Genomic DNA, 26,622 nt, shown 5'->3' on the forward strand with positions numbered 1-26,622 from the left:
GGTTGTGCACTATTCTTGTGCACAGCTGTATAATACCATCAGGGGGGCAGTGTCAAAAATACACAGAGAAACATGCCTGTGGGATATTCTTGTTTTAGCTTCTAAATGTTAAAACCAATGAATTTTTTTTTCTCTGCAGCAACTCTCTGTGACATTTCTGTGAATTGCTTTCTCTTTATGGTGAACTCTATTGCTGCTTACTTCCTGTCGAAGCCCACTTTTCAACCAACCAATCACCATTTGACTTACAAATGGTTCCTGTCAGGTTACACACTGTAGGTAATTTGTAGGTAAAAAAGTAGGTTGCATTCACAAAATCCTTCTTCCTTGACAGAATGGAAAACCACCGCAACAAGCTCCAAATGAAGCCAGGTGAAAAACAAACAGGTGCAAGCTTTTCTTTTCTTGCTTTCTGGAAAGACCTGTTATACCACTGCTGAAGACCAGAGAGATTTCAAATCAGAGCGAGGAAATAGAGCAAAAATTGATTCAATTTTACTTTCAAGTTGTATTTTATTGTGCAACTCCGCTCAATTCTATGGGAAGACAGCGGAAACGCAGACCGTCTAAAGGAGTGTTTACCTTCCTTAAAAATATGTATGTAATGTGGAATGGTTCAAAGTCATACCCAAACTGGGAACCACACTGGCTTCAAAGTAAAACAAACTGTAAAATTCAACAACAGCTGAAACAAACTGTCTTACCTCCTCTCAGCCCGCTCCTTCTTCTTCAAAGCAGCGTCGAGGTTTTGGAGCTGCTCTTCGAGTTTGTCGCAGAGCTGCTTCTACAGAGGGGAGAGTGATACATTTGAACTTTAGTTAATCCAGTAGCTCTCAAACTGCTCTTCAGCTTCATGATATCAAACGCCACACAAATTTTAAAGCCATCATTAAGACTTCTTAAATAACCATGAAAAACAGCATCAGTGGACTCTTGTTGCATTATTTTATCTAAATTAAAAACACATTTACTCATGGTTTACGCTGCTTTTTCCTCCCGGTCGCTGACGCCCCACAGATGTAGAAACACTGAGCTAATTATGCATTTAATTTTGAGTGCACCGACTGGTACGTACATGCTGACAGGGTGGACAGAACCACTCTCCATCGGGGATGATCATGAGCGGAGGCCTCAGACAGGCCGTGTGGTAGCCGCTGTCACACGAATCGCACAGCAGGATCTGAGAAAGAGATGCAGGCAGATCGTAACACAACAAAAGTGTTTCTCTCAACAAAGAAAGAGAAGAGTGCAAAGTTAGCACAACCCATAGAATCACGTTACAGTAATGAGGAAATAAATCAATGGCTGTTTTTTCCTGCTTGCCAAAAGTGACGTTGATGCTACTCTACATGAGATCACTGACGGTTAGGAGGTGTTTTTCTGCTTCAGACTTCAACCAAAAACTCCCCAGCTGCCCTAGTTTCCTCTCACATTTGTACTGATATTAAATGTTGGGCTACATTTACATCTAAAAAAAAAAAAAGAGTTGTTGTGCCTTCTCCCCACTAGGAGGAGCCTCAGGACTTGTTTCTTTTCCAACCTCACAGCTAAAAACTGGCCCCTGATTCAATAACACCCTCAAAGGCTCATTATCAAAACCTTTCTGGATAATACTCCAGTCTCTCCTTGCTGTTATAATTTGAGTCTCTTTTCAATATAAATATATGCGGGTGAGATTTTACAGATTTTACCCACCAGCTCTGGGTGATTTGAAAGACCGCAGTGTTTGCAAGGGTCGTCATTGGGAGGTAGATCTTCATCGGATGAGGTCGAGGAGTCCGAGCTTCGCCTTTCTCGGTTACGGTTCCGCCTCTTTTTTGTTCGCTCAACCTTGTAGTCTTCGTCGCTGTCGTCTTCCTCTTCACTCTCGTCTTCTTCGCTGGACTCCTGGTCGCTGTTTTCGTCCTCGTCTTCCGAGTCTTTCTTTCTGCGGCGTGTCCGAGTGTTGGACCACCGAACCCTTCGCCTCTTTCTCGCCTAAAACAAAAAGCAGTAATAAAAATGTTAACAGAGCAAAAATAGAGCTGTGCAATCTGGAAAATGACCAGTCTGTACATAAAAGATGGACAAAGCCATGGCTGTAGTACCTTAAGCCTCCATTTTCCTGGTGCCCAGCAGAGGGCGACTCCACTGGCTGCAAAAAAAGGCTATTCCCAAGTTTAAGGACTGCAGCACCTTCATGGCCCACCAGGTAGAAATCACTACTACAGAAATCTACAGGAAAGCCACTTCAAGTCTTAATATAACCTTATGGTCATCTGACTATCATTAGTGTCCGGTGTACCCCGGTTTCTCATTCACCTCTAAGTTTCAGATGTGGAATAATGTCACAGTGGCTATGTCCAGCTTTTATATACAGTGCATGGAACGACTGCCCAGTCTTACCTTGGGTTTTGTTTGGCCTTCCTGATCCGTCTTTTTCTCTCTTGGCTTCTTCTGAACGACCTTCACCACCTCCTCTTCCTTGTCCTCCTCATCTTCACACTTTTCCTTCTCACTCTTCTCCTCGTCACGCTTCTGAGGCGCCTGCGACTTCTCCTGCTTCTTGTCCTGGATCTCTACTGCCTTTGGCGTCGGCCTAGAGATCCTTGGCGATCTTCGCAGGGATCTCCCCACGTTCGTGTCAGACTCTGAGTCCCCCTGTCGCTCCTCCCGCTGGAGCTCAACTTTCCTTCGGTGGACTGGGCGCTTGTTTTTCCGGCAGACACCCTGCTCCTGAACATCTGCTGGAGCTTCACTGCCATTCGCTACGTCTTTTTTCGCTCGAGTGTCCACATCCTCGCTTTTGCCCTTACTCTCCTCAGTTTTTGAGAGTTCATCTGCTGTGGAATCCTCTTTGCAGTTTGAAAGCTTTTCTTTATCAGTGTCCTTTTCACTTTCCTTGTCAGCATCCTTTTTATTTTCTGATGATGGATGCTCTGCCTCGATTGCGCAGGGCTTTTTCTCAGAATCTTTCTCTTGTTCAGTCTCAGGTTTTTCATCGGAGGCATCCGTCTTCTCAACAGGGCTGGGCGTTTTATCCTGCCCTTCAGATGGCTGCTCTGCTGGCTTTTGTGCGACAGAGTTCATCTCAGCTTTGTCATCTTTTTGTGGTTTTGTCACATCGAGTTTAGCGCCCTGTCCCTCTGCAGCTACAGGCCCAGACACAGAGTCGCTTATCTTGGAAGCATGACGTACCGTACCATCTTCACAGTTGACAGTTTTCTTTATGTCTTCTGGCTTTTCCGTCTTTGTCTCACAGACTGTGGGAGCCATCTCTGCATCTTCGATGCTATCGTGCTTCTCTGCAGCTTTACATGAGTCTGACTTGTCGACCTTTTCGATAACAGGCTGGTCCACGCTCTCCTTAGTGTTGGCAGTTTCCTCCGCTTTCTCACTTGTTTTTTTAGTGACAGACTTTGATTCCGAGGTTTCAGAGTCTACAGATTTCTCTGGGGTGTCTGCAGATTGTGTCTCTGTTGTCTTACAGCTTTCGGGCTTCTCTTCCAGAGCAAAGCTATCAGTTTTCTCTACATTAGCCTCAGATGATCCAGTCTCTTTAGAGTCACTCGTATCTGTTTGCTTGTGTGTTACATTTTCGGGCGTCTTGGCTTCTTTAGTCTGACTCGACTCGGACGTGTCCATGTCTGTACAGTCTAGCTTTTCCTCTGATTTTTTTGAAACTTTTGATTCGGCTTCTTTGGATTCGACTTCGTGATTTAAGTTCAGGTTCCCTGACTCATCAGCAGTTAATATTTTATGACTTTCCTTTAATGTCGTCTTGTTCACCTTACAAGACTCCTCAGTGTCTGCTGGTTTGGATTCTTTCATTTCTTCGTGCTCTTCATGATTAGAGGATTTCTCTGCTGTATTATTTATCTCTTTAGATAAAGGTGTCGGTTCTGTCGGTGGCAGCGAAGACTCACATGTTTCCCTTTTTTCCGTTTCCTTTTCATCTTGAGTTTTCTTCTCCAAATCCGCTTGGTGTGAGGTGACTCCCTGTGGCTCGTCCTTTTTGTCCTTTTTAACCTCCTCGTCGGTGGTCGGAGCGTTGTTCTCTTTAACGTCGACAGATTTCTCCACAGCTTCTGTTACTCGCTCTGGTGACCCTTTTTCTGATTGGGTAACTTCACCATTAATATGATCATTTATACTCAGCGCTTTCTTTGATTGGTCAGGAGTCGAGTCGTCTTTTGCAGCCTCCTTCAGATTAGAAAGAGATGGATTTTGCACTATAATAGCATTATTTTTATCAAAGTCTTCACTGAACTTCATTCCCCTTTTTTTCAAAGGGATCTTGGCCTGCTGGTCATTCTTCATGGCTTGCTGCATTTCCTCTGCACTGGTTTTCTTCGGTTCCTCTCCTTTTTCCTCCTTTACTGATATGCACAACGTCTCAGAGTCCGGTGTTTGCTCACTTGAGTTAGATTTAGTGTCCACAACTTCCATCGGCTCTTCTTTGATGTTCTGGGCTTTTTTACTGACATTTTCTGAGTCGAGCTCTGCCTCCGCTTTACCTTCAATGACACCATTTAGTGCAGATTTTGCTTCTGAATTTTCCGACTTCGTGTTCTGTGTTACTTTTTCACTGCTCTCCGTCTTTGGAGAGACTGACCTGGTGGAGTCTTTGCTGTCTTCATCTGATGTATCTTCAGTCTTTCTGGTCTCACCTGTAACAAAATAAATACAAAAAAAAAAAAGAACAAAAAGATTAAATGGCTACTAGGAGCCCTGACGTAATTAAATACTCAAAGTAAGTAGAATAATGTCGATTAATATAAGGTTTATTTTGACAGAGTTCATACACATTTTTCAGGGTCAAATTCAAGCACTTTTTAAAAGCTTTCAAGGTCAATTTAAAAGCTTTTCCAGCACATTACCTAAAAAAAGAATGCATGTTTCACTTTGCATCACCTCAGTAAGACCATGTAAAAATTAAAACAAATCATCTTAGGTTGACTTAAATGAACTTTCTTTCCCTTTTGTTAAAACAGAGAAAAATGCACCACACAAAAATACTGAAGAAGGAAATGGTTGCCTTATATGCATATAGTGTAACTCAAAAAACACATTTCTCTTAAAAATTACGATGTGCAAATGTAAACAAATCAACTTGTTAGAGATATTCATCTCCACTTGAAAAAAAACAACTCCACAAAACAAGACAACTGCACCAAACACCACAATAATACATAGCAAGGCTAAGTTAAGTCTTCTCATCAGATATTGATGCTTCTTTCCTATGTGACACAAAAATAGGAGACAGATGTTTGTTTTTTTAACTAGTTAAGCACCCACACCCAGAAAAATGGGGGCAAAAGGGAGAAGATCATGTTTAATCGGTTATAACAAGAGGTCAGAAGTATAAGTGCTGACATGAATAGTGTCCGCAGAAACCTCTGAATCTCAGCTAAAAGCTCATGTAAACCCTTTCTACAACCACCAAACAAAGCAAAGACACCAAACAGTTAAAAGAGCAGTTATGTCACCATGAATCTGTGGACAGGTAATATCCATATTTTGATTTATGATTTTCTGGAGTTAAATGTGAAAGGTGTTATATGCTATAAAATACTTTTAAATAAATTAGGTGAGGCAAAAAAATAAATAAATAAATAAAAAATCAAATTTTTCTATGTTTGAGTCACAGTAACTTTGACATAGTAACATCTGCAGTAATATTTACACCTCTGATGACACCTCACAAGTGTTAGCTTTATTTTGATACCAAGACTGTTTACACAGAGTTTGTAATTGCAAATACTCCATTTATTTTGGTCATTTCATTTCCGAGCAGAAAGCTCAGAAAACCCCTGCTGGCCTAACAGGTTAAAGTTAATTCCCAATAAAACTAACTGTGAGATGTTTGACTACATTGCTGTCTATATTATTGTTAAAGTCCTAAATGATCATCTTTAATGTGTTTGTGCTGATAACATCATGTACAGGGAGACGGGCATGGAGAACAGCACTGACTGGGAGAGCCTTTGAACAGATGACACACTCAGTTCAATTCAACATATAAGACTTTAACAATGCACAAGCATCTACCTAAAATCTATTTATTTAGTCTATCATCTGTGATATAATTATGTAAGATGTACATTATGTTATAATGTATCGTTCATCTCTTAAATAAACAGGCAGCCTTAAAGTATGAAATATTTATATATTAAAACACTTTAAATTTGTCTGTTGTTTTAGTGGCTGATAGTGCCCCACAGGGGTCAATTTGAGCTTGAAGCCATTTATAATTATTAAGTTGTTCAATGTGTAGGTGCTCATGATAAACAGATTTTGAATGAAAGCCAGCAAACTTCGGTAGCACAAAAAAAAAGCCTGGAGCCTATCCCAGCTACCATAGGCGAGAGGCAGGGTACACCCTGGACAGGTCGCCATTCTGTTGCAGGGCTAAATTATTTTACTGCGTTAAATCCTTGTGGAGTATAAGCTTTCCTTGTTTACATTTATACTTGTGCTCTTGTGTATCTGCATCGCTATGAACTCTGAGCTCATAAATCTTGAACTGTTATTTTATTGAAATGCAGGAAGGAGAGAAGAGTTCAAAATGAGTCATCCAAGTTATGAAAACAAGAAAACTACTTATGTCTAAACTAGCAAGATGCCAAACCCTGAGGTGCTCCCAATTCATTCATTAGAGTGTTAGACAAGGTGCTCAGTACTGCTGTATGAGTGTGTGTGTGTCTGTGGTTGGATGAATAAGGCTTGTAGTAAAAGCTTTGAGTGATTAATTAAAGTAAGTGCCAGTCTGTTTATCATTTACTATAAATAAAGCTTTACTCTGGTTGTTCCACCTCTTTTCTGCCTTTACAGTCTGAAGCAATATTTCAAGCCATCACATCATTTGAAATTTTATTAAATTTCTTTATCATTTTGCACATGTAAAATGTATCAACATAGGTAATTTAGTGTTAAAGACACAATGGTGTCAGTAGACTGCACATTAAAGTCAACTGAGTTTTGTTTTCGTACTTCTCCCATTTAAGCACATAATCCCAACTACGGTGGCCTCTGTAGGACAAAGAACTCTGGCTTCAGTTAATTTAAGTGCGTGTAGACTGGTGTCCACATCCATTTACTCTGTGGGACGTAAAACTATGTGAAAGGAGTCCGATACAAGTCGATTAGTCAACAGAACTCACATCTGACAGCGATACTGAGGTGAGTTGTTGAGATTATCCTGAACATCCTGTTGGTAAGCGCTGCTGTTTTTGCCACTGTTAGCCTCAGTTAGCTGCTGTTAGCCACTGGATCTAATATTGCTGGAATCAGATACTTAGCAAATATACTGTTTATCAGAGTAAAGGTGCAATTTATAGGACACTCCAGCCTGACATTAGCTGACATAATGTTAGCATTTAACCAGTCTGATCTGATCGGTCTAATCTGCTGATAGCTGTGACAATATCAGGAATAAGCGAGCATGTTTTGTTTTAAAGCCCTGACTTCAGTTCAGGAGATGAGGTTGAGCTTTTATTCAAGTGCTGGCCTCCTTCTCAGATGATAATACATAGGGATGCCTATGAGTTTTCTTCCTCTTCACCTTTGGTGTACTACGCATGTGGCCAGTCTCTAGTCACAAACATAAAACGTGAACAGCAAAACAGCCACTGTATTCAAGATGGCGCGTCAAGATGGTGGCCTCCACAAACCATATTTTTAATAGATTAATTCCAAATGTATATAATATATTTATATAGATAATCAGACACTAGTCAATGCCAATAATACACATCTATGAAGGAGAAAAGTATATATACCAGCATTAAATTAGAAACAAGTGCACATGGGCACCAAGTTGATTCAGGGTTTGGTACATTTGGTGGCAATCTCAAGAGAAAGACCTCCAAATTCCTTTTTTAAAAGATCTCTCAGCACTTCGAGTTGTCATTTGAAGAGGAATTGGAGTTCTTTATTTAAGGCACCAAGCCTTTAAAAAAAAAAAAAAAAAAAAAAAACAACAGGGAAAAAAAGCTGCTAAGGGGGTATGAAAATTATGACCTAACTGGCACAAGAGAAGGTCAACTGAAGTGTAATAATCACTGCTCTGAGCGTGAGCTATGCCAGCGGCTCAAGCTGATCAAAGATACTATTATTCAAATATTCAGGTGTAGGTTCCTAATGAAGTCTAAACATTTCTGCAACAATCTGAACTAAAAATGCAATCCAGAGAAAATTGTAACTGCTGATTTTTATACTGAAAAACTCTTTTACCTTCAGGCTTGGTTTCCTGTTCTTTTTTCAACAGTGCAGGATCAATCTGCGTCTTCAGCAGAGCGACAACCTCGGCCAAATCATTTCTATCTCTGCAAGGAGAGAGACAAACACACATTTAAAAACAAAAAGCAAACGTTTATTTCACACCTGCACGACGTTTCTGTCCGTTTTACCTAACGATGCACTTCCACGATGACCCGTCCAAGTCGTCCTGCTCCTCCACATAAACACGCACGTTGTTGTCCTGGTCCAGTTGAAACCAGTACATCTGTCCGTCTTTGTCCCGGCCGATCGGCTGCAGGCGCATTTTATCTGGGTCCTCATCGTTGATGGCAGTTTTGAACTTGACGTTGTCATCAAACTGACACTCACACAAATACTAAAAAAGAAAGGCCCATTAAAGGAAAGTTTATTCAGACACAAAGGAAGTCAAACAGAGGCACAGAATTATATTTTAAAAAGATTTTAGAGCAGAAACTTGAATATTCATGGTTCAGCTGAAGGTTCAAAACTTCAGGCTGTGTGAAAGGGAAAATACACCATTATTTAACATTTACATGGACCGAATCATTTAATTTATGTTGACAGTTTGATACTGCGTCACTATGTATTAACCCAACGAGGTCTTATAAAAGCTACCACGCTTCTACTTCTGGGTCACTTCATTCACTCAGGGACTTCTTACAGAAATTTTGACTATGTGGCCAGTCTGTGTTCTGCCCTAACCAGAACCTTCGACAGGTGGAGAGCTGGTGAAGCTACACTGAGTAGGGAAGAACCAGTACTTCGACTCGAGCTAACGTTCAGGAGTGTGGAGCTGTCGTCTGTCCACAGGAGACGAGGCAGCCGATTACTGCTCCCGTATTTACTCATCCCTCTGCCTCACTACCTCCACAAATATAATATAGTCACAATTTTTTGTTTTTTAGTTCCATAAGTGAAACAAATAATTACTGTTGATAGAGACCTACTATAGGTCTATCTATCAGCTGCTTCCTTCCACCCTGGTTTATTTTACAAAGCAACAAGTGGAGATTAAGTTCAAATACATGTTTGCCTACATCTTTAAATCTGACTGACTTCTTGAGAACTTTGCTCTCTTTGCAGCTGTCCCACTCGTCTATGTTTGGGTGATACCTGCAGCATGTACACTGGTGTGTAAAAGCGGGCCAGTGGAGGAGAAAATGTTCATTTATAATATCTAATAGGGGAGAGGAAACCGGACGGCCATCCTGACATCCACCAATAACAAAAAACTCACTTTAAGTATCCCCGTCTTGCACTCCACCGTCAACTCCTTGTATCCTTTTTGCTCGAGTTCCCATGCCCAGGTTGTGTTGAACTCCTGACATACCTGCAAGGGAAACAAGTAACACAACAAAGTGGCATTAAAATACATCACATGCTTAACCTTTATTTTCAGAAAAAAGTCAAACTGGAGACATTAGTCAATTAATAGAAGGTACACAGTTACTTCTTGAGTACACATTAGATTAAAAAATAAAAAATAAATAAGAGCCTCCGTTTAGATCATTTAAAGTGCCATGTTTCCTAGAGAGTAGAAGGAAAAAAAAAGATATTTCAGCCTCTCGAGTCTTAATATGACAATGGTTACATTTTTTGGTCAGAGAAATAAACACAAAGCAAGAGTGAGAGGCTGAGGTTGGCCAGTCAAAACTGTGTTACTTCTATTCTGATTATTTAAAATATAAATTTTACATATATACACTGCCATAATGTGTGTCCTGCCTATTTTTTTATTCCACAATGTTTTTGTGCTTATGTGTTTTTGCATGTTTGCGTTTAACTGTTTTTTTAATGTTACAGCAAACAATAACAGAGGCGACCACCTTAGAGCATCACATGCCGGTTTACTGGGACCATTTGTCTCCTCTTCCTCATTTTTCTAAATTGTTAACTGTTCCAGCACTTTTTTTTTTTTTTGTAAATCTACTAAAAGATTATCTTAAAAGCAGACGGGTATTATACATCCTGTGGGGCACATTCGGCCCTTTGGCTGTCCCTGACCAGCCAGTGTGACGTCAGTGTGAAATTAGGATTCAAAGATAAGCAAGTATCCATCATGCAGTTTGTCTCGTTTCAGTCACCAAGCACTCTTTGATAAACTCCCCATCAAATCAAAGAATGGCTTACTGTTTTATGCAGTTTTGTGGGAAAGGGCCACATAGTTTTACTGCTTTGATTTTGAAGGTGACTGATAATTTATTTTTACACACTCATGTGTGAGTAAGCAAATGCAGCATCACTGTAAATACACTGTAATAGCCCTGAAAGAAGTCACTTCACGATAACAAAAAAAAAAAAAAAAAAAAAAAAGAGAGAGAACGACTGATCCAGAATTTTTTTTATTTTTTTTTTAAATCAACAACACTTTGACTTCTAAGTATTTATTCATTGTATTCAGAGGTCAAGCTGTGTGTTTAGTCTGTGGACAGCAGACTGGTGTGTTTAAGGACTGCAGTTTCAATCACTATTATGAGACTAAACACCCAGAAATACAAGAAGTTTTCAGAAGAAGCATCTGAGAATGTGTCCTATCCAGGTGAACCATAACAAGACTGATTGAGGTGAGGACACTGCAGGAAATCTGGAGCTCCAGTTTAAAAGCAAAACAGACAATTGTGACTTTTTTCTCTTTGACTGTGGATGAGAGTTGTGCCGTCATCTTTCTATATGGGGTAAGCGACAGACTAAGATCACAGAGGAGCTGGCAGCAGTGCACTCAGTGAAAGGGACTGCGACTTCTTCACAGAGGTAAACGGTTGCTTGGAAAGGCTATGGAATGGGACAAACTGGCAGGTGTTCCAGCCAATGGCTGCTCAAATCTGACAGGAAAAATGTTTGGCCTTCTGAAGTGGATGTAATGTAAAGAGAAATAATTGAAACTGTTATCTTTGTATCTGGTATACAGCAGGTGGTGAAAACTTTCTACACATAAGGAGACCTTCTCAAAAGATGTTGGTTCTCCTTGGATCTGCCTTCATATGTGAACAGTCATTCTCAGCGATGAAGTTTAATCCAGACACAGATCGTCTCTCAGTCTCAGTCACCTGCCCACATTTACACCTCAGATGCTGCACCTGACTTTAAAGCACTTGTTAAAGGCAAAAAACAAAACAAAAAAAACCTCGATTTTCTCTCAATGAACAAGAAGAAAACAAAACAAAAAAACAACAACAAAACCCCCCCCCAAAAACTGAATACCTGCAGAAGATGTAATTGGAGCCAAAATAGCAACAGCACTTTGTATAATTTATAATATAACATATTTATAGTTTTGCAAAAAACATGCACATTTTGTTCTCAATTGTTGATTAAATTATGATATTACTACGCCTGCTTCACATTTTCATTGTCTAACTGTGACATCTAACATTGAGCACCTTATTGGTGTGGGCTCCACAACAGCCACAGTTTCTCCTGCGGCCCCTTGCAAAAATTACCGGCCCACCCTGCTACCCTGATGCTACCTGCTGACATCACCCCGAGTACCTTTTTTTTTACTCTGAGCGCTGGGATTACTGCTGTTTATTCATGCAAACAGCTCCGGCTCCTAGGGTGGTTACTGCAGGATGGGTCTCTCTGCTAAAACAGACCTGTCCATCAGATTATTAAACTGGGTTTTATTTTCCCAAGTTTGTTAACCCAGTCCCAGTTTAGTAGATCCCAAAGTTGATATGCTGCAACTTTAAAGTAATTTATTTATTTAAACAACCAGATGATCTCTATAAAACCAGACCTCTGCATAACCCTGTGGGAAGCATTATCTATTAAAAAGCACTTTTTTGGAAAGCTGTATGTTTAAAAAAAAAAAAGAGGTATTGGATGTCTGGCTAATCTTCATGGCCGTGAAAGTGCAGACAGAAAATGGTCTGAAAGAACATTTCAGCTTCCTGAAAGAAGCCCTTTTAGGTACTCTGGATGGAGTAGGAGCTGTCTGAATATGGCTCTATTTATTTTAAATGTTAAATAAATATTCTAGATTGTCCTGTGCCAAAACACTGTGGCGGTACTTCTTTTTCTTTTGTTCTGTTGTGCTGTGTGTCAACCGCTTACCTTGACGAGATATTTCTCCCATCTGTCTGCAGACACAGATTTGCCGATCTTCCTCAGCAACTTGACGTGAAGATCAACCAGCAGCTTTGGAACTGCGGAAACAATAAAAGAGAGAAACCCGTTAGCGTCCGAAAGGCATTTTAGGGGTTTAAAACAGCCGTAAAGCAAGTAACACAGTCGGGTAACGGCATCAGCTGCTGTGACTGGAGATTAAGTTTATAGCAAAAAAAACCAAAAACCCCCCCCCCCCAAAACAACAACAACAACAAAAAAAAACGGAGTGCAGACAAAACAGCCAGGCAACAATGTATGCAATGTCTATGTAACGCTATTGGGCTTTTCATGCCAAATATGGCCCTTTTGACAATTTCTAACATGTGAATGCAGAAGAAAAAACCCTGATTCTTGTATGTTTTTCTAACTGAACTTCTGCCCATTTTATTCATATTAACTTCATCTTTTCATCTTCGGTTACATTTTTTTTTTTAAAAGCTCACATTTAATTAAATAATTTTTTTTATAACATTATTTTGCAATTAAACTTGTCACCAAGTATTTCCTCTCTGTGATATTTACATCGAACCAAGTCTGAGAGATGCTCTGGTTGATGCTCATGAAGAGTTATAATTGACAACAAAAGAATCATTTATCAGAGCATCTGCAGCAAACCATCTAAACCAAAAAAAAAGCAAAAAGCCTTTGACTTAACATAAAATATATCTAGGACGAAGTCAAAAATGTGCAGATAAATAGGATTAATATGTGACACACTTCCTTTTCGTCTCCTACTTTCTTTATAGGGGTCACCACAGGAGCTTAACTACCTCCATCTCACCCAATCCTTAGCATCCTCACTAACCACACTGAACCTCTGCACATCCTCCTTCACTGCATCAATGAACCTTCTCTGTGGTCTTCCTGTTTAATTCCTACCTGGAAACTCCATCTTCCACATCCTTCATCAAGTACATCCACTATCCCTTCTGTGCACATGTCCAAACCATCTCAGGCTTGCCTCTCCTCTGATGTACTCATTCCTAATCCTGCCCATCCTGGTCAGTCTTCGCACCTTCAGCTTTGCTTCATGTCTTTCTGTTAGTGTATAGATCATAGCACGTCTCACTACCGCCTTATAAACACTCTCTTTCACTCTTGGTGCTATCCTTCCCTGTGCGGGAATCAGTGTCAACACATTACAGAGCCTTATTTATCTTTCTTTTTCACATACAACAAGGATTCTGTTTATTCTTTACACATGCCCGCCTTTTGCTGTTTACCAACATGCACTGGAAGGCTTCTTGGATAAATACAAATACACACTGTATCCTTATAACAACATATATTGTTCCCTTGATTTGAAAAAAGTATATAAAATGTTTTTAAAAAAGTCTAATTCTATTCAAATAAAAGCATTGAGCTTGAAACTGTCAATAATTAATGAGAATATCGAACGTAGAAAAAATGTTTCCGTGGTGTCCTTTTAAAACACACGAGGTGATGGCACATGCTAATTAATACACACTCAATCAGGAACACTTTCAGATGAGGACGCGCATGCGCTAATCGAGGCAAGGGGAGACGAAAAACAGTCAAGTCGACCACAATTAGCAGCGGGAGCGGAAGAAGAAAACAATTTCTTAATTACCGTGAAATTCTTAAACACCGTTTTCTATGATGTGGTTATCGCTAAGAGTTTGGAAACAATAAAAGTCACAGTTAATTTAATTTCACATAAAAATCGCGCATATAGTTGCGCAGTAACCAGCAAAACTATTGCGTTTCTAAAGCTTGAAGTTATTTTACTTTGAAAGCGCCTACCGCACGTCTCCTCTGTTTTTGTGTGGCTTGACAGTAGCTGCGCGAAGCACCACAAGGCAAAATATTTTAAGTGTAAATAAAGTGCACAAATGCGTGCTCGTTTCACACACTGACACCTTCGGAGACCACTTAACTGAATCCACGCCGCGCTGCGTGAGCTATCTGCACGTTCGCCGCCTCGCGAGCACTGTCACGGCCGCATGTTTGTGTGCGTGTTGTGTTGTTTTACGTTACAACGGCAGATAAAGGCTGCTTGGCAAAAAATTAAGCCCAATTCAAAAGCTAAAAAAGTGACAGAAAACCTCGAATAATTCGGCCCGTTTGCAGCTGAATAACGATCAGAATGAGCGCAGACATGTTTTCCACCTCGAATGGCAGCTTCAGGGCGGAGTTAAGTTATATTTAAGTGAAGGAGAAGGTTAAAAAACCAACACAATAACACACAGCCAGCTAACATTAGCTGCTACGTGCTAGCTCGCTACCATTATCATTAATGCAGCGGTGAAGTCTCTCCTCCTCCTCCTCCCCGTGAGCAGCGGGACCTTTTTCTGCCCTACCTGAGGATGTGTCCTGCAGATACCTCTCCAGCTGAGGAAAGGTGAGCTCCGGCAAGTCCAACAACGCTCCGTAGCGCTCCAGAAAAGAGCAAATCACAGCGTAATTTGGACACAAACCGGGGGAAGAACTCGCCGTTGCCGCCGAAGCAGCCATCTTTTCCACACCAGTGCAAGCCAGCCGGAATTAAATGCATGAGTTCCGAGTGTTACCAAAATAAGACGCTAGGATTGTAACCTGTCCTGAAAAGACAGTTTTTTCCGACTGCGTTAATATTTATTTATTTACAGTTGCACTTCCTCTGTGTCAAATCAGAAGAAAACTTGCTTGAATTGCATTGGCTATTTAACATATTTTATTTCTGCAACAGAATCACGTATTTAAAGGTGTACATCAGATTATTAATGGTTAATTCTACAGTTGTAGAACATTTTTTTTATCCCACCCGTGAATTTGAAAGCGGTCCATGCACAGAAAAATAAAAACATACATTTTTATTTGAATTATACGGAAGCGTAGAGCTGCCACCCAGGCAAAAGAAAAATAGAAGTATATCACGTTATAACGTGAAAAGTTTATTGTTCTAACAAGATACTTTTCATGTTTGTACAATATACTATCATGTTTGTACAATATACTATCATGTTTGTACAATAAACTTTTGACGTTTGAACAATATAATATCACGTTATTACAATATGCATAATTATCACGTTCGTACAATATAAATATCACGTTCGTACAATATAAATATTATATTGTACGAACGTGATAATTATGTATATTGTAATAACGTGATATTATGTTGTTCAAACATGAAAAGTATCTTGTTAGAACAATAAACTTTTCACGTTATAACGTGATATACTTCTATTTTTCTTTTGCCTGGGTGGCAGCTCTACGCTTCCGTAGAATTATACTCGTCCAGAGACAAAATGTAAACCTAGTTTGTTTATTTTTTTAAGTTGCTCCAAAATATAATTTAAAATACAAAAAAATTCTTGAGGACTCCCAAAAGCCATTTTTGACAAGTTGTAGGCCAAATAAATCATTTTTTATATGTTATTGCTTTTTACATTGTTTTTTTATTTTAAATTTTGTTGATATTTGTCTCTTATAAGTGTTCTAACATGCAAAATAATCATGAATGCTTTTATTAACTCACAAATCCATATCAGTTTCATGCTCTGTATTGGAACTATAATGTCTTTAGTGATCTTCAGTTAATTCAGGTTTAAGCATTTTAAGAGAAGCATTTTTACAAAGCATAAAGTCGTGTGAAAAAAAGTATTCGCCCCGTTCCTCATTTATTAATGTTTTGTTTGTTTTTTTGTTTGTTTTTTTGAATATTTGTTACACTTGCTTTTTTCAAAGCATTAAACAAATTTTCTTTGCTAGTCAAAAATAACCAGAGTGAATACAAAATGCAGTTAAAATAAAAAAAAAAGAAGGATTCATGGCCAGAAGCTGGAGCACACTTCAGTTATGCAGCAGGACAAATATGCAAAACACGAGCAAGTCCACCTCTGAATGGCTAAAAAAAACACACACACAAAAAGCAATTAAATAAAATTAAAAAAGGAAGGTTTTGGAGTGCTGTTATTCAATGTCCGGACTTAAATAAGACTGAAAAGCTTTGTTGTGACGTTAAACAGGCCGTTCATGCTGAAAAGTCCTCCAATATGCCTGAAATACAACAATTCTGCAAAGAAGAACTGGACAAAATTCCTCCACAGCAACGTGAAAGACTCATTGCCAGTTATCACAAACACTTAACTGCAGTTCTTTCTTCCAAGGGTGGCAAAACCAGTTATTAGGCTTAAGGGGCACACAGGGTCATGTAGGTTTGGATCACTGAAACCCTGGCCCCTTCAATTTGCTTTTTTTTTTTCTTTGGAGTTTTCTGAATAACACTCAGTATGGACCAGTGTACCTTCAGCAACCCTGTCATGGACAAATTGCCCCAGACAGCACATTACCAGAGCATTTTCTAACTTTGTTACAGGCAGTTTGACTCCTAGCCAGAGAAGAGTCAGCTGCTAATCAAAAGTGTGCATGCACATCCAGACGCTGCACCCTCATGGCAAGCACGACTGATTGTAGCCGGGGAGTAAGTACAGAGACTTTCTATTTCTATTTATCTACTAATCTCTGTCTTTTCTCCATCTCCCTTTTGGAAGTAATGTTCCACAAAAAAAAAAAAAAAAAAAAAAAATCCTTATCTTGCAAATGCATTTAAAGATGCTGGCTTTAAATAGCTCGGGGTGCTATTTCGTCAAACATCTCCTGTGTTTCGTACAGATCGTAACTTTTAGTGTGATTTAAAACAGAGCTGCACGCACTCAGTACGTCAGGTTACTGGACACGCAAGAGAAACCAGGAAGAAAGCCCCCATGAGACAGAGAAACAGACAAATGTTCTAATACTATTAATTATTATAATTATGATTATTATGTTATTATTATTGCCTCTTGGTCAATATTTACAGTTTCCCAAAACACCGAAAGGAACAACAAAATGCTCAGAATTACAATAAAATGAAAATAAAAATGCAAAGGTAAAATGTGAAGGATCTAATCCTTCCTCTTCTACCTCATCTTTCTTAAATGTTCTTACCTGTGATTACAAATGACTTCTATCAATGGATGTGGTCATTTACAGCAAAATTTCTTGGCTATACAGCATAAAAGAACAATGGCACGTCATCCACATTAACGCTTGCTTGTCTTAGACATGATTCCAGGGGAAAGCGCGCACGCATTTCCCCACCAACATAAACTGTGCCGTTGACAGTCCCGCGTTTGGAGAACTCACGAAGGTCACAACAGCCAGTGTGCGAGAGGAGAACCTCACTTTGGATGAAACAATTCAATTTCAATTTTCAAAATTTTTTCATTGTTCATAATACAAAAAAACAGTACAAATTCTTAAACTTTGAACAAAAACAAAACTAAAAATGCAAAGAAGGAAATCCACAAACTCTCCAATGAATAAGAATAAAAATAAAATTAAACCTTAAAGATTTCCATAAGGGGTCCCATATTTCAATTTTTTCCAACTAAACAATCATATTTTTTATGCACCTTTCTTTGGATGAAACACCTTCATGATCACGGTATCATCTCTGTCAGATATGTAAAAGTACTATGTTCGCTCATGGGGGAGTCCATCACAGGCACACAGCGCTGACTGATGGTGCTCACAAAAGCTACAAACAGCGTTTCCCAGCATGCACTGCTGTGTTTCAAACTCTACAGCTAACCTGGAAATATCAGAAATATAATCTTTGTGGCTTCTTCAGCAATTAATAAAAGACCGACATTAAGTTCAGCTGAACCCAAGTTAGGTTAAACTATAACAAAAAAAACCTCTTTAATCAACATCTTTTGTTAAATAAAGATAAATAAAAAAGCAGAATAATCCCAGTATATAGCGACTTATGCTTCCTTTGTGTCATGGTGCTGCCACCTGCTGCTCTAGAGTGGGAACAACACTTTGGATATTGAGCCGCACAGGACAAATGCACACGTGAAACAATTTGTTTATATATTATTTTTTATTGAAACGAATTGTAGTTTTGAAGATGTAGTTGTGTTCGTGTTTGTAATTGTGATTGGCCATGGTCCATGATGTCAGAATACCTCACGTTTAATACATTTCATCTGATATTCACCCGGCAGATGAAATGACTTCCACAGATGTCAGCAGCACATGTTTATTTGTTGGATCCCATCAGTTTTTCTAAGAGGTGCTGAAAGACTTTCAGTAATGATCATTTCTTCTTCTTTTCTTTCTTTCTTTTTGCCTTAGACAAACAGAGGGACGGACAGCAAAAACAAAGACACAACAACCAAAACTTGTATTCTATTGGTTTTCAACTTATTGAACATTGTTTTTTCTATTTCACTGAGCTTCTTTCATTTGTGTATTGTGGTTTGAACACGTTGTGTGAAATAAATCTTGATAATTTTGTCACTAACAAGATTTTGGAATTGTTCTCTGAACCTGAGCTGATTTTGTGTTTATAAAATAACTACAGTAGACAAAGAAAAAAAAGGGAACAGAGAAGGAATCAGAGCTCGAGGATGAGCCTGGTATGAAAAAGGAGAACACTTATTTGAGCCGCCAGCTATCCCACATACTGATTTGACTGTGTCCAAGCCCAGTGTCCCAGTGTCCACTGAGTGCTGTGAGGAACGCTGCAAACTGTTTACTGATATTTCTCTACCAACTACATCCAAATTAAACATCAGATTTGCTTGGTAGTTCTGTGTTCTGACTCTTGTGACGTCATCTACTTTGGTTCATTCTGATGAAGCTGTTGAACGTTCTGCTTGTGAAAAAATGTCACCAGTGACTTTGAAACTTTTACAGGTGAAGCATTTTCCACAAAGCTTTGAATGGTCTTGATGAATGCTCAATCATCCAGGTAAGTAAATCTCCAAAAGTTGATTCTGTTCATCTGGATGTAGCGTTTTCAGTGGGAAAAACATTTCGTCACTCATCCAAGTGACTTCTTCAGTCTCAGCTGACTGCAGGTTTCCCCAATCTTATAAACAGTACATTTGTATAATGACTAAAACTAGCACCACTGAAGGAACAATGGGCTGGGAGGTCAGTTCCTTCATCATAATTATGCAAATTTTCATGACCATTGATCAACAACCACTGATCAAAGACCACTGATCAATGGTCATGAGTACCATTCACAGAGAGTTGGGGAATGGCTGCAATCACAGCATTGTAAGATGGCGAAAGATGTACCCTTAGGCCCCCTCCTCGATTCAGAGATGCTCTCTCCCTTTTCACGTAAATGGCTTCCTCGACTCTGCACATCCTGGACAGGGAGGAACGCTGGTTTGAGCACAGAGTCAGGTTCATTCTGATGAAGCTGTTGAACGTTCTGCTGGTTAAAAAATGTCACCGGTGACTTTGAAACTTTTACAGGTGAAGCATTTTCCACAAAGCTTTGAATGAATTATGGTGACAGAAAGAGGCCACAAGATGGCGCAATTTTGCACGTAGTGGATACCACCTGTTGGCTGTTTGGTTTATGCTTACACAATTCCATGAGTGTTTTATATAAAATTTAAAGTATTCCTCATGATTTCTTTTTCCTTTCTGGCTGAATAAAATAAATTAACTTAAGGAAACTAGGGTGCGTCTTTTATCAGTAATTGATTATTTAAAACACTTTACTACCTAAAGTGCATTTTTGCTGCTTTACATGTTTGCTGAACTGCTTCATGGGCTAAAAACCTTTTGATTAATTAGACGCCGACTCTGTTGTTCAAATCTATACTTTATGTTTTCCATTTTACTTTCCTGGATTGACAAGTTTGAAAATAAAAGCATTTAGTGTGATAATAAAAGGCCGGTGGAGATCAGTTCTGCTGTATGGCAGCACATATGGTGTCCAAAGTTTTCCAAAATTGGACAAACTGCAGAATGCCTGAATATGTATTTATTAAAAGTGCAGTCATTTTTCACTGTTTCACTTCAGAAGCGTACATCTTTGCACAGATGATGATTATATGTTGATTACTGACTTACTGGATTAAAATGTGAACTGAAGCACATTTTAAGGGGCTTACATGCTAAAAAATAAATAAATAAATTAGGCGAGGGAAAAGATCTACTGGCTTTTTCTGTGTTCCAGCCTCAGTAACTTTCACACAGTAACATCTGCTGTAATATTTACACCTCTGATGAACTCTCACAAGTGTTAGCCTTATTTTGATACCACAATTGTTTACACAGTTTGTAATTGCAGAGAAATACTCCATTTATTTTGGGCATGTCATTTTTGAGCAGGAACCTCAGAAAGCCCTTTGGGGCTTAACATGTTAATTAGGCCACTGATATTTATTTATGCTAATTTATAGTTAAGTTAATGAAAGAAAAATGAAAGCTTAGTCTACTGTTAACATATTTATTTGAAAGGGCATTGTGTTACTTTATTTACATAGTAGGATATAGATCACAGTTCTTCATCAGTGCAGCATTTTCTGTAAACTCAGTAAAGGTCTGTGGCTGAATGTAGCGCAGTAACCACCAGAGGGAGCAGCATGTGTAGATTTGAAATGTCAAATTTCCAAATGTTGCTCTGGATGGGAGACACTATTGTTTTTCACTTTTTCCTTCTGAGTATTTGTTTCCTGGGTTTGTTCCTGCAGCTTTTATTGGATGCAAGCTCCTCTGTAGAAAGAAACAATCTATATTATATTCCAACAAACAGTGAATCAGTCTGAAACAGGTTATTAGGACCATAAGTGACATCACTGTAAGGTATAATGATCAGTCAATGCAGCAGCTGGTTGCTGATGAGTTTCATTTTCTTTAATTTTTCATTTCCTTTTTTCCAGTAGTGCTACAGGAGGTTTGTGTTGGCTTGAGTGTGAGCCGTCCTTCTTAGGCACCTTTGAAAAGCTCGTCCATTTGTATGACCTCTTTTTGGAGCCTGCTGACTTCCTTCCTGAGCATGTCTTCAAGCAGGATAATCTGCTCCTATAAAGTTTTTTTTGTTTCTCTTCTTTTACTGTCTTCATCTCCCTTTTAATATTAAAAAGAAACCCCAACAATCAGATGAGCCCCTATGAGCAAGCATTTGGCGAGAGTAGGAAGGAAAACCTGGCTTTAAACAGGAAGAAACCTCCACAGAACCATGGTCAGGGTGGGGCAGCTATCTGGCAGGATCAATCAGGGTTGAGGGCAGGAAGACAGACAAACCATATTAATCACGTTAGCATGATGATGATAGGAAGGCCCCAACCCCCCCTTCAGATTTTACTATCCACCTATCCCATATGGAAAGTTTAACCAGAATGTACTTTTTAAAGTTTTCCTCCGTGACTAATCAGAAAACTTATAAAATGTTAAGAGAAACAATGTTTATTTCTGTTTCTCTGTAAAAGAGACATTGAACTGGGAAAACTTTGTTGTTAAAACGATTAAACATACGATAATGTTATTGGTTCTTCTCCTTATTATTATTATTATTATTATTAAAGTCACGATTTGTCATAGTCCCCCAGTCCTCTCTGTGCTGGCCTACCATTTTCTCTCCCTCCTCTTTATGTGTGTATGTTAGTTTTTGTTCAGGGACAGGACTCATTCTGCGTTTCTACCTGTGATAGTAACTCCCAGCATGTGTAGATTTGATTGCTGCTCTATGTATAAAACACATGAAAAGAAATCAACAATGCTGGTTCAAAGATGCTTTTATTTTGAAAGTAAAGAATTTAAAGAAATGAACCCGAGTAAGTTTACAGTCAGTTATCTGTGTCTGCATTTAGATTCAGATGAAAAATGAGGAAACATTTCAGCTTCTAGAAATTCCTCCACAGCACTAACACACATTTTTATATCAAACTAAATCAGCTGTTTACATGTTTATCATGATAGTCAGATTAAGTTTGACATCTGTTACGTGTTTAAGAAAAATACCTGCATGATTATCAAAGAAGAGAAAAAAGAGGAACAGTTGGATTTTGCTCAACTTAACAGGAAAGACTCCAGTTAAAAGCAAACATGTGGGCCAGCAGTCACCAAAATAACAGACTGACCAACACAGGACAGTGGAGCCAGTAAAAAATAATGCAGTTTATCAACTTATAGAAAATAGTCATGACCTAATGGAGGAGCAGCACTTTATGAAGAGCCGACTCAAAGAAAGGACAAAGAGAAGAGAATCACTGAGCATTTAACTGGATTTATTTGAATCAAAGATAAGAAGAAGTAAATTATCTGAGTCAGTAGAATCAGAGGAGAAGTAGAAACAAATAAACACAAAACTAGAACCCAACCAGAAAGAGAGAGAGAGCAAGAAACTGATTCTAGCAGGTGATTTACTTCCTGTTTTACTACTAAAAATGTCTAAGCTCCGCCCACACAGGACAGGCCAAACAGGAAGTGTTGGAGCTGTCACACCTCTCACATGGTGAAAATCAGATGACCACTGAAGGTGGTATGATGATTATCATTGTCATATATCCTTCTACCGTTGAGGAGACGCACAAACACCTGATCTCCAACCTCTAGAAGCAGTGAGGCTCCATTAGAGCCACTCAGTTCTCCACCTGCTGTTTGGTGTTCATATGCAATAACAACGGGCCCTTCGTTCTTGTACAAATAAGCACCCACAGCAACGCCACCATGTCCAAACATGTGCAACTCAAAGTGGTAGGCTCCTCTCACTGGTGCAGTGAAAATACCTGTGGGACATTTGTTTTTGTTAAATGGAAAATCAGCTGTTAGAACATCTGGAACATCAGCCTGACATCAACATAGCTGAGAAGTAACATTCAGTGTTATTACCTGTGGATGGGTTGTAGGCATTTCCAATGTTCGTGATAACATGTTTGAAGATCAGAGTGGTCTCTGTGTTAAAGGGTCCGATGAATGGTCCACTGCCTGGAAGAACCACAGCTGTTGAGAAAGCCACATGTGTGGCTGAGAGAGAGAGAAATGTCATTATTTAAACTTTCTGTTTCAGAGTTAGACTCTTCCCAAAAAAGTGACCATGACAAAAACTTTAATCTCCAATGAAAGAAATGTTTGACAGCTGGAAGCGTTTCCTTGTCACAGAAGAAATCAAACTCTGTGATTGGAAACTGAAATTTGATTGAATCTATTTTTGAGGATCCCAAACTCGTCCTTTAGATCAGACAGGAAGTTATTTTGTAGCTTCTGCCAAGACAACAAACTGTGTTATTCAGTGTTTTAGTTGCATCTTGGTTTGTGCTTCAGACAAACATGAACTCAGTTCAATGTCATTCAGTTTTTAAAAAACAGGAAAAAGGAAACTGTGCATGGCTTTAAATGCTTATCCAACAGGTGCTCATCAGTAGGGTGAACATAAGTTCAATACAAAACAGGAGTTCGTGGGGTCACCTGTTTCTGACAAGATCATTTAAAAATAAAACATTAAAATAGACTAACGTGTATCAAGTCTGAGTCTTCATCAAGGTCTGACAAATATACAGTCAGTCAGGATTAAATCCCAGCCCTGAGTGGCTCTCACCCTACATCTGTGCCAATGTATTTTAAACCTTAGAGCAAACTCATTTTTCAGTGATGACAGATTTCTTTAGGAGAGAAAAAACATGATGTTTCTGCCATTTATTTTCTTTGTCTAGTTCATTTTTTCTTTAGCGTAGTATAAATGACCACAGAGAGGTTTTTATGAGTAGGAAAAGCCATAAAACTAATAATAACTGTGTATGGCCTTGTTCATATTTTCCAAAGCTGACCAGTGGGTCAGACTGGAGTGTTCGGCAAGTCAATTCTGGCCCCTGGGCTTAAAGTTTAACACCCCAGCCGTAGCAGATGCTAAAAGTGAAAATTACCAAAATACAGAGGTCCATACATATAAAAAGTATATGAAGACTTAGAGGCAATATGTATTTATTGGTAAATTGCTCGAGGAATTCAATTTCTTTTTTCATAATTTTATCCCAGAGTCCCTCAGAAACTCTTTTTTCATAATGTAATTCAGAAAAGTCCATCCAGTAATAGTACTTAATGTGTAAAAACACTGTGTGTACTAAAGTTATTTCTGTGAATAAAATAAAAATATTCAAACACAGTGACACCACTTTATGAACAGATTTATAGCACTGACATATGTTGATCCACCAAAAGTAAAACATCTGCACAGCCAATAAATGCGTCAGATAAGATTTCCACACAGTACCTTGTAGCTCCTGCTTCAGCGCGTCAATCTCAGTCTCCAGATTTGCTGCACGATCTGAAAAAAGCAAAGAAATCAAACAATCTCACTGACAGCACAAAGTGATTCACATGTTTTTATCTGTAAGTAAGAAAGTAACTGTGACTCTCATTCTGTTCATGCTACACTGAGCGACGGTCTCCCCCACGTCCCCTCATCCTCCACCTCACACACCAGGTGGTGTGTGGTGTGGAGGTGTGGTCCTCTAGCCACAGGACCACACCTCCTACAGGTGCTGGGTGGAGAATGGTTGAAGAAGCAGACTTGTTTGACTGCATCACTGAACAAACTGATTCTCATTTGAAATCTGTGCAGTTTCATACTGTCATGTTTATCCACAGTCTGTCAACTCTCCACTTTGTGTTTCCCTCTCTCTTTCACTTAGACATGAACCCTAGACTGTATGTAAACAATGGCGTTATCATGCCACTATAGCTCTGCTGGTTGAGCAGGTGACCAATAATGATTATACTTACATAGCACCTTTCTACTCAGCTGACCACACAATGTGCTTGTATTCATACACATTGTTTTAATCTTTGTCTAGGAGCTTGTGGAGCCTGAGAGCGATCCACCAACCTTCCAGTTGGTAGATGAGCTGCTACCACCTGAGCCACAGCCGCCCCTTATGCTGAAAGATTGCAGTGCAGCTCATTTCCCCTCGCTCTTTCCCTGCTTTACCACAAATAAAAACATTGTTGGTGGTCAAGTTGCCTCTGTGATGAACTACAGATGTTCTAGCACAGTAGCGCCACCTGGTGGACAGATTTATAGCAGTGACACATGCTGATCCACCAAGTTTTAAGTCAAATATTTACACCCTTTATATTTTAGCATCAAAAATGTGTCAGCTGCAGATTTTTTAAACAGTTTTGTAGAAATGATCAGAGCCATGATGATTTCCACACCATACCTGTAGACTGCAGCTTCAGCTGGTCAATTTCACTCTTCAGCTTTGCTGTCTTTTCTGAAATAAGTGCAAAATAAAATTTATTTCCCTGGACCATCAATTTCTTTAAAGATTGGGCTAATATTTCGATACATACTTTTATATTTCATTTCTATACAAAATATTCATTTTCACAAGAAAACAAAACCATGAATGTTTGTCATTTCTCATTTCAGTCATTCTGAATATTTATGAGTGACATTGATATCTCTCTAACACAACACTGGATCATATGCCAGTTTGTTTTTGCAGTTACTTCTCTCACTACCTGACATGATACTGTACCTTCAGTCTCTTTCTGTAGGACCGTGATCTGCTCTTTCTGCACAGCCACTGAGGCGGTCAGCTCTCTAAGCACAGCTTGGGTGTCCTGTGGACAGGGTTGTTGTTTTGAAGACTTATCTGCTTCAGCCAGATTTGCTGAAACAGTGCAGACTGAAAGCAACAGCGAGAAAAACACGATGATCTCCATGGTGATATTGTGTCCTCTGCTAGCCCGACTGAGCTTTTTATAGCATGGTAGACAAAGGTGTGTATATGGGGAGGTTACTTCCTCCAAACTTCCTCCCACAGACACAGCAAAATCTGAAACCTTCACTACAACACAAGTAAAGATTTATCAATGAACCATGAATCTACTTGTACTAATTGTGAAGTGTGCAAAGGAGTAATCAACTAGCTCTGTCTCCCATTCAGCTTTTTGCTATGCTGAGCAGCAGAAGGAGAACAGTGGATTTTTCAGTTGGAATTTTAAACTAATGATGGCTAGCTAACTTGATAAGCAAACTGCAGCTGTAATTCACTGTGATCAGATGGTGATTTTTCTGACAAAAACAGGTCTAAATTAAACTGTACTCAATGGAAAGCTGAAACCCTGGGATTCCGTTCTGCATGATGGGTCAACGTTGTCTAATCCCCAAATACATTCATTTCTCTATCTCAATAAATCATGTTCAAATTCTTCCAAGTGATCTCTCCTTATTGCAATTTCTTTTAGAACAGTCAAAATGCTGAACAAGATGAAGCACCACCCAATGGCATCCCACAAAACTGAGCCTAACTATGCATGAAACACATTTTAAGAGCTCACGTAAAAAAAATGTAAAAAAACAAAACAAAGAAAAGAACGAAAGAAAGAAAGAAAAAGAAATATTTTTTGTTTTGCAGAAAACAAAAAAAATGTTGGAGGTGGCAGAGGAACATTTTGAACAAGAAAAGATAACTTTGGTCTTTTGGGGTATATCAATGTTTGGACATTGTTGACATGTATCCATGG

The 26,622-nt window shown here is 39.1% G+C and overlaps 2 protein-coding genes and 1 pseudogene across 3 annotated transcripts in view; all 3 read right to left on the minus strand.

Annotated features, from left to right (window-relative positions):
• The window catches only part of rsf1b.1 (remodeling and spacing factor 1b, tandem duplicate 1), a 28,214-nt gene extending 13,348 nt beyond the window's left edge, over window positions 1–14,866 (minus strand). The window contains exons 1-10 of one of the 2 annotated variants that reach the window (XM_025910781.1): window positions 14,670–14,808; window positions 13,228–13,386; window positions 12,295–12,386; window positions 9,479–9,571; window positions 8,391–8,596; window positions 8,215–8,306; window positions 2,386–4,649; window positions 1,696–1,977; window positions 1,076–1,180; window positions 705–784 (exon numbers count right to left, since the gene is read on the minus strand). In XM_025910781.1, the coding sequence (XP_025766566.1) occupies window positions 705–784; window positions 1,076–1,180; window positions 1,696–1,977; window positions 2,386–4,649; window positions 8,215–8,306; window positions 8,391–8,596; window positions 9,479–9,571; window positions 12,295–12,386; window positions 13,228–13,249 (3,236 nt within the window). In that variant the 5' untranslated portion in view covers window positions 13,250–13,386; window positions 14,670–14,808. Of the gene's footprint in view, window positions 1–704; window positions 785–1,075; window positions 1,181–1,695; window positions 1,978–2,385; window positions 4,650–8,214; window positions 8,307–8,390; window positions 8,597–9,478; window positions 9,572–12,294; window positions 12,387–13,227; window positions 13,387–14,669 lie in introns of both variants that reach the window. The other variant, XM_005458502.4, reaches the window with a different exon arrangement.
• Window positions 14,867–17,407: 2,541 nt separating this feature from the next.
• LOC112848103 (uncharacterized) lies at window positions 17,408–17,542 on the minus strand (annotated as a pseudogene).
• Window positions 17,543–22,058: 4,516 nt separating this feature from the next.
• LOC100697720 (complement C1q-like protein 2) lies at window positions 22,059–26,385 on the minus strand. The gene is made up of 5 exons (XM_003453739.5): window positions 25,632–26,385; window positions 25,311–25,364; window positions 24,362–24,415; window positions 22,984–23,118; window positions 22,059–22,880 (listed from the first exon to the last, which is right to left on the minus strand). The coding sequence occupies exons 1-5, from the start codon at window positions 25,816–25,818 to the stop codon at window positions 22,600–22,602; spliced, it is 711 nt and encodes a 236-aa protein (XP_003453787.1). The 5' UTR covers window positions 25,819–26,385; the 3' UTR covers window positions 22,059–22,599.
• Window positions 26,386–26,622: the final 237 nt, after the last annotated feature.

This window comes from Oreochromis niloticus, linkage group LG10, assembly GCF_001858045.2.
Source record: "Oreochromis niloticus isolate F11D_XX linkage group LG10, O_niloticus_UMD_NMBU, whole genome shotgun sequence".
NCBI classification, from domain to species: domain Eukaryota; kingdom Metazoa; phylum Chordata; class Actinopteri; order Cichliformes; family Cichlidae; genus Oreochromis; species Oreochromis niloticus.

What these genes read in the sequence shown, in the direction of transcription:
- LOC100697720 (XM_003453739.5), bottom strand. Translation starts at nt 25,818, where the DNA reads ATGGAGATCATCGTGTTTTTCTCGCTGTTGCTTTCAGTCTGCACTGTT. An exon ending in CCTACAGAAAGAGACTGAAG is followed by an intron (nt 25,365 to 25,631) that starts GTACAGTATCAT and finishes CACTTATTTCAG; the next exon opens with AAAAGACAGCAAAGCTGAAG. An exon ending in GCTGAAGCAGGAGCTACAAG is followed by an intron (nt 23,119 to 24,361) that starts GTACTGTGTGGA and finishes TCTCTCTCTCAG; the next exon opens with CCACACATGTGGCTTTCTCA.